We start from the raw sequence: 6911 nt of genomic DNA on the forward strand, positions 1-6911 counted from the left end.
CACACACACACACACACACACACACACACACACACACACACACACACTCAGAGTAATTGTGAGAGTTGAGAGGAGGCTGTTGATGACTCATATCTTAGAAATCACAGCTGCAGATGATCAGACGGATGCTGATTCTGTCGCAAGCAACTTTCTGTTTCCCTCTGCGTTAGGCAACCCCGCTCTCCCTCCCCCACGTTTCTCCCCTTTGCACAATTCAGCTCAGAATTCAGAATTCACCTTGTTGGCACGACAGCAGGGAACCATGCTGCTCAAGCTTTAAGATAAAGGACAAATACTCTACATTACAGTGTGCAACTGTGTAGGTGCTTGACATTTTATTTGCGATTTTTATTCTGACTGTGAGTTTTGTGTGCAAACAGATCTTTAATTTGTACCAAAACATATTGTTTCCTCTAGTTCCTCATTCATAATCACACTCATTGTATTTGTTTGGTTTTTGGACTTTTTCATCGTTCTGAGTTCATGTGGACCTCATCTGCTGAACACTTACACTGTCTTTTTTCTTGGTTATAGAGATTTATTATCTTGAGCACATCCTTAACACATTATATCCCATTTCATTTGGGTGATTTGCTTCTTTCTCTCATGCCTTACTCTCTGCCATCTGTGCAGCATAAGTATGCACAGCAGAAACAAACGTGTGTGTAGTGCAGCATGCATGTGTGAGTGTACGAAACTGTCTTTTCTTGCATGCATGACTCACTAAGGTCAACGTCTCAGTGGCTGGACTCTTAAGCCTGTGGATGATAAACAGTGTGTGGGAAAACTGTCCGATTTTCTACAGCCACAAGGCAGTTATGGGGCCGTGAGCACTAAATTAAAAACATAAACACAGACAGACAGTATTTTCCCTGTGGCGTTGCACAAGCGAAAGCCAGGCCTGCTTCCTCAGTTTACACGTCCATTAGTTTGGATATTATCAAGTGCAATATGTTTCACGTGTCCATATACCCACTAGCACCACAGGCTACAGCTCTGGTGCAATACCCTGATGAGTGAACTCCCCCAGGGCCAAACAAACCACAAGCCACCATAACAAGCATCATGCAAGCCAACTACAGTAGCACCTGTTACATTCTCAAAGTATCAGCAATTACTGAAGTTATTTACAGCTATTTACAGTTTCTATTCATGACATCCATCTGTGTCGAGTGCCCTTAAGTGAGATCTGAAACACTTTTAATCTGTAAAATTATTTTTTTATGAAGATAAGAGCACAAAATGCACCAACTCTGCAGGAATTATCCTCTTATTGTATTTTCAATAGTCGGTATTCTTTACGAACAACCTGCAAGTACTCTATGTACAATTTGGTGGCTTTAAACAATCCTGTGCAAAAACAATATTCAAGGACTCCCTCGAGCAGTTTAATATGTAGGCTATAATCCACACTCCGCGCTCCATTCTCACCTGAGAATACGCGCATCTGAGTAGAAAACAGACATCGGAAAGTTTCCCTTTTTCAGCGAGGACAGTAGGCATGGTTCCTGGATGTTCAGCGCTCTCCTCCGGTGTCCATGCCAGTGAGGACTCGCGTTTAAAAGAGCTGCGGACGCGGTGCCCCCTCCGTGACGCTCGCACACCGGCTCCTCACTGCCGGAGAGAGTCCGCGCGCGTGTGTGTGTGTGTGTGTGTCATCGGCGGAGACGGAGCGCGATGTGGGCGGGTCGGTAACGTCAGAGATGACACACACAGGCAGCTCACGCAGGGGACATCACGACTCGCAGCTCGGAGCTTGGATGTAGTATGTGAGAGCTGCTAAATACACACCGGTGACGGTCACGGGACACTCGATGATTTAACGTCAGGATGTTTTTACAGGGGTGACGCTATGAATTATGGGGCCTTAAATCTGCATTAGAGTATTTTTTTTTTGCCACTTGGGGGTGTAGCAACAAACTGTAAACACTACATTTGTCAAGTTGATATGGCTAACGCTGGTGTTAGCAAAGAGTTGCCTGCACATCTAGGAGACACTGAGCAACATTAAGACTTTCAGTGTTCACTCTGTTCTTAGCTTTGGTTTGGTCTTTATCAACTCCTAAATAATACAGCTTTTTAGCTGCTAGCTTAATTGCTCCACTATGTTAACCACTTAGCATAGTCACTAACTTTGTTTGTCGTGAGTGTGTTTGGCACTTTTTGCTGAAACTATATGTGGAAAGCAGCAAAGCATTGCAAAATCATTTTAAACATTTTTTGTGGGGATAGTGTTAAACGTACCATGTGATTAATTAGCCTGAATGTCAGCCACATACAGGCAATTAAATATCACATTTACACATTGAAACCAATTATTTTTATGTAACCAATGTTTCCAAATTCATTTTAGATTTTTTTTTTTTACATTATTTTAAGTAGGCATATAATAGAAAGTAACCATACTTTATGGTATTGTATCCATATCGTTAAACCTACTATATCAGATATACTTTATATCTGATTACTTTGTCAAGTTTATGTCATATAAACTTAAAAAAGTTAACATACAGTGTTTTTTTATGTTAAATGAGCTGTACTTAATATTCTGAACATTATCATAGCAGCAAACAACTTTAAAGATCTAGTGGAGTAATGGCTGCTTGGCTACAGAATGAAGTCGCTCTCCCTCTCTGTTGTTATTTGAGCTTTTCCTCGCTTTGTTGACATAGCCGTTGAACGTGAGCGTGCCCCACTGGCTGGCTAACGCCCGCCGCTCTGCACTGCTCTCACACGGCATTACAGCTAATAAGGCTGACAGACAGCGTTGTTGCGTAAGATTAGCACCGACCCTTTGGTTCCCTTTCAGGTAAACACATTTAGCTCTGTCAGCAGTTTTTTTTTTATAATGCCGACATGTTGAGAGCCGTTGAGAGGCAATCGAAATGATCCAAATGTGGGATCTTACACCTTTAATGGTAGACTTGAGGTCAGTCAAACACCTTGTATGCCTTGTTACATGAATGAACTTTTGTTTACAAGTAGAAGTCCAGCCCAGCTGTTATTTCACACTAACCCAACCTGATGGTGGATATTTCATGAGTTTTGTCGTACAATTCCCAATAAGGTCCAGGAACAGTTTTTCAAAATCCCCATTTAGATTTTGTTTTCCAGAACAAACAGAGTAAGTGGACCTTGGGTTGATTTTGTTTATTCAACTGTTGTTTCCAAGGTCATGGATGAACTTTCAAGTCGTCATGCCGAGAGATCAACAAACAGCCCAAGGCAACTGAGTAAACCCAACCTGCTCAGGAGGACTGCATGATATGCTGTCAGTGAATCTTGGGTTGAGATTGTTTCGTTTCCCAAAAAAATGTATTCATATTACTTACTAAGGTCACGCCTGTGCTAACAGCATGTTCTTGGGTCACTGTTTTGTAGGTCTCACTGTTTGTATTGCATCCCTCTCTTCTTAAGTAAAGGGATGAAGGTGTGCGATTCTATATGTAAGGCCATAAATACTCAAACTGTAAACTGTAGAACAGTTCATTGACTGAGAGCATAGTGTGGGCCAATGATGAAATCCTATCATATCCCCTTCCTGTATCTTGGCCTTGTACGCTTGTCTAGTCCATCCATTATTCTGTGTAATACATTTTGGCCTGTGAAGTGGCTCTGGGTTGCATGGATTTTGCCTTGTCAAGATAAAATATGAGCTGTCTCCCAGACTTAGATGGCTCCGGGGGGAGAGGAGGCTGAGAGTAGATGGATAAGAAGTGCTTCATGTATTAGAGCATTGACTGCATTGATTTGTGGGAACATAGGGGACATTGCGTATCTTACAACGACATATTCTCTAAAACAGGAACATGTTCTCTAGAGAAACCGACGGGAGGGATGGGTATTTGTAATTTGATCAGATCTGGAATTTGGTCTGCACACCCCTGAAACCACAGTGTCCCCTGTTAGTTTATGGCACCTGTCAAAGACCGAACACAGGGACAGTCCCGGTGGAGGTAGTGCAGATGTAGAAACTAATTTAATCTGCAGAGTATTGATGAGACAAACACCAGTTAAGGAGACAAAATTAAGACTTTTTCGACACTTTTTGTGTTTGACATCCATCCACCAAAAGACATCAGAGGAATGTGCTGTACGCTCACACACTGCACTAAATGAGAGAGTTCGTGACCTCCTTATCTTTTGTTTCTCGCTAATTTAACCTAACTTCCCTGCATTAATTCATTCATTATTGTTAGTTCAGTTGATCAATGTGTGCTCGTGTGGGTGCACACATGTTTGTTTCCGTGTTTTGAAGGGAGGTTTCATTTACTCTGTTTCTTGTGCATTGACTCGAGGAAGTGTTTAGCCCTGCACTCACAAGAAAGATAAAAGACTCAAGTTTGGGGCATTACGTCCTAATAAGCATGAAATTGTGATTAAAGAAAACAGTAAATGTGGTTTTAGGAACTCTAGCTGAGAACAGACACAAAGGTTATTGTCGTCGGATGTCTCAGTACAATTTGAATATTTCTGTCGTCATGCACCAATGACGATGTGAGAGGGAACACTTCTTAACGTCTTTATAACATCTGTGCACACTGACAGAGTCCTTCCTTTTTTTCAATGCAGGACTGTGCTGTGAGAGGCATAAGTGCCAGTGTGGAAGCTCTGTGGCAGACAATTGAGAGCTTTATTGATTGATCAATAAGTCGATCAACAATGGCAACAATCTAGATGAACTCTAAATCAATTTATCTCATTCTTTAAACAGAAAAAGACTAAACATTTGCTGGTTCCAGCTACATAAATGTGAAGATTTTATGCTTTTCTTTGTTGTACATGATCGTAAGAGAGGTTTGTCCTCCCCATTCACTTACATGTGGGGAGCGGAATATTTTAAACACCTCTGAGTATAATACAGTGCCGTTCAACGCCACCAAGAACGGCAGTGTCAAAAAACTGAACGCTATAGGCATCATAAAGGTCGACTTATGGGCAGAACAGTTTTATTGGATTGCATTAAATAGCAAAAGTGTACCTAATAAAGCGTCTGCCTGCACCTTCTTTTGAACTGGATTGACTCACAGCATGTCATCATGATATTACAGCAACTCTCATTCTGTCTGTGAATCTTTCTGTTTTCTTATGCTTGCTCACAAAATGAGGAAGCAAAGAGAAGAGAGAAGTGACAGCGTTTTTTTCTCCTGTGGAACAGAAATGTAGGGGATGAACTGGGAATGGAGGGATGAGAAATGCCCGAGGCTCCACAGCCACAGTAGCACCCATGGTTACAGACCCATGACGACAGGACCTCAAAGGCACAACGGCATCCCTTGACGCTGCCTGTTTAGATCACGGCTGGCCTCAAGAGTCAGCCTTCTTGACAACAAACTCACTCTCCCCCTCTTTCTGCCTCTCTCTCTCTTTCTCTCTCTCTCTCTCTCTCTCTCTCACACACCGCCTAAACGAGGAAGATGGAGATCGGGCTCGAGTGACATTTTCTGTCCCTGCAGCTTGCTTTGGTTACATTCCAGATTCCTGCAGGTGAAGAGGTAGACAATATGGTACCACTTTTTTTTTAATTTGCCGCCCTTTTTTAAAGGCTTAAATAAACTCTTATTTTATGGCTTTTTAATGGTTATTAAAACATTTACTCGTGCTTTATAGATAGACAGATGTAGTTATAGTCCTTTAATAAGAACAACTTTGGGGTTGCCAGGTTGTGACAACCATAAATAAATACTCAGTCGTTTCTCACTATCTTAGAAGCCAAATTGTCTACTGTTATGATTGTTAATAAAGTCCAATCCAAACCTAATTGTTAAAAAGTTTGGTCTGCAGAAGTTCTGCGGCCTTGTGCCAGAATACAAGCAGCCCTCTATTAAGAGGGTCTTTCTGATGAATTTAAGAGCTAAAAAGACATAACGAGTCCTGCTGGAATAAACACTGGCCACAACCTGACAACCCAAAATGTGTTCTGTTTAATCACTTGTAAGTGATTTATAAAGATAAAAAATGGCATCAAAAAAACGTTAATAAATAGCGCTGTATTAGAAAGGGGTATAGCAACAGGTGCACCATCACATCATTTTCAGAGCCTAAATGCCCAACACAAATGCCACAAATGCCACAAACTAAATGCCCTACACACAAATAAATAGATTTTAAACTTATATAACTGAAGATATTTTTTTTGTTAATTATCAAGCAGCTTTAATGAATGGCTCCTTCCCAACTTCCTGCCCACCTACTTCAGGCACCTTGCTCGGACCACACCCATCTTCGTGCTCAGTTTTCATTTTGATCTCAAACACACATCTGAAAAGTTTTGTGACTGCATCATGCACGGCTGTAGATTGATCAGTTTGTCTGAAGGTGTAGGCCACCAAGAGCTGCCCTCTGACCCTGGCAGCCTTCCATGCAACCCTGGATGAGTAGATGATCCCGATGGGTATGCAGTGAGCAGAGAGCCCCACCCTGTGGCCAGTGAGAAGTTTTCTTATTCTACACTGCCAGTTCCTGCATTACTGTATGTAACACTATTTTTTTCCTTTTTCATCAGTACAAACACAATGAGAGGGCTGGATTATGTATTTTTGTTTAATAGCACCTCCTCAACATGCACTTAGAGGCACGCAGGCTATGTGGATGATATGATACGTCTTAGAGCTCCAGATAACAATTATGTTCAATATTGATCAATCTGCGAATTATTTACATGACTTATTATTTCAATAAAAAGTCAGAAATAATGCAGGTTACAGTTTCACCTAACCCTAGTTGATGTATTCATATCGCTTGTTTTTTCCCCAACCATTAGTTCAAAACCCAAAGATATCCTGTTTATTATCATACAAGACAAAAAAAGCAGTAGTTCCCATTAGTTTTTTAGCTCATACAATGAAGTAATGTGTACTTGTGACCTCACATCACAGGTTATAGCCTCAGTTGTTACAATGTTTTTCTTC

The 6911-nt window shown here is 41.3% G+C and overlaps 1 protein-coding gene across 2 annotated transcripts in view; it reads right to left on the reverse strand.

The window, feature by feature from the left end:
- Nucleotides 1-2642, reverse strand: part of aff3 (AF4/FMR2 family, member 3) — a 17866-nt gene extending 15224 nt beyond the window's left edge. For both annotated transcript variants that reach the window (XM_031869379.1, XM_031869380.1), the window contains exon 1: nt 1432-2642. In XM_031869379.1, the coding sequence (XP_031725239.1) occupies nt 1432-1503 (72 nt within the window). In that variant the 5' untranslated portion in view covers nt 1504-2642. The remainder of the gene's footprint in view (nt 1-1431) is intronic.
- Between the last annotated feature and the right edge of the window lie 4269 nt (nt 2643-6911).

This window comes from Anarrhichthys ocellatus, unplaced genomic scaffold (genome assembly GCF_004355925.1).
Source record: "Anarrhichthys ocellatus isolate YVR2014 unplaced genomic scaffold, GSC_Weel_1.0 scaffold47, whole genome shotgun sequence".
Classification (NCBI taxonomy): domain Eukaryota; kingdom Metazoa; phylum Chordata; class Actinopteri; order Perciformes; family Anarhichadidae; genus Anarrhichthys; species Anarrhichthys ocellatus.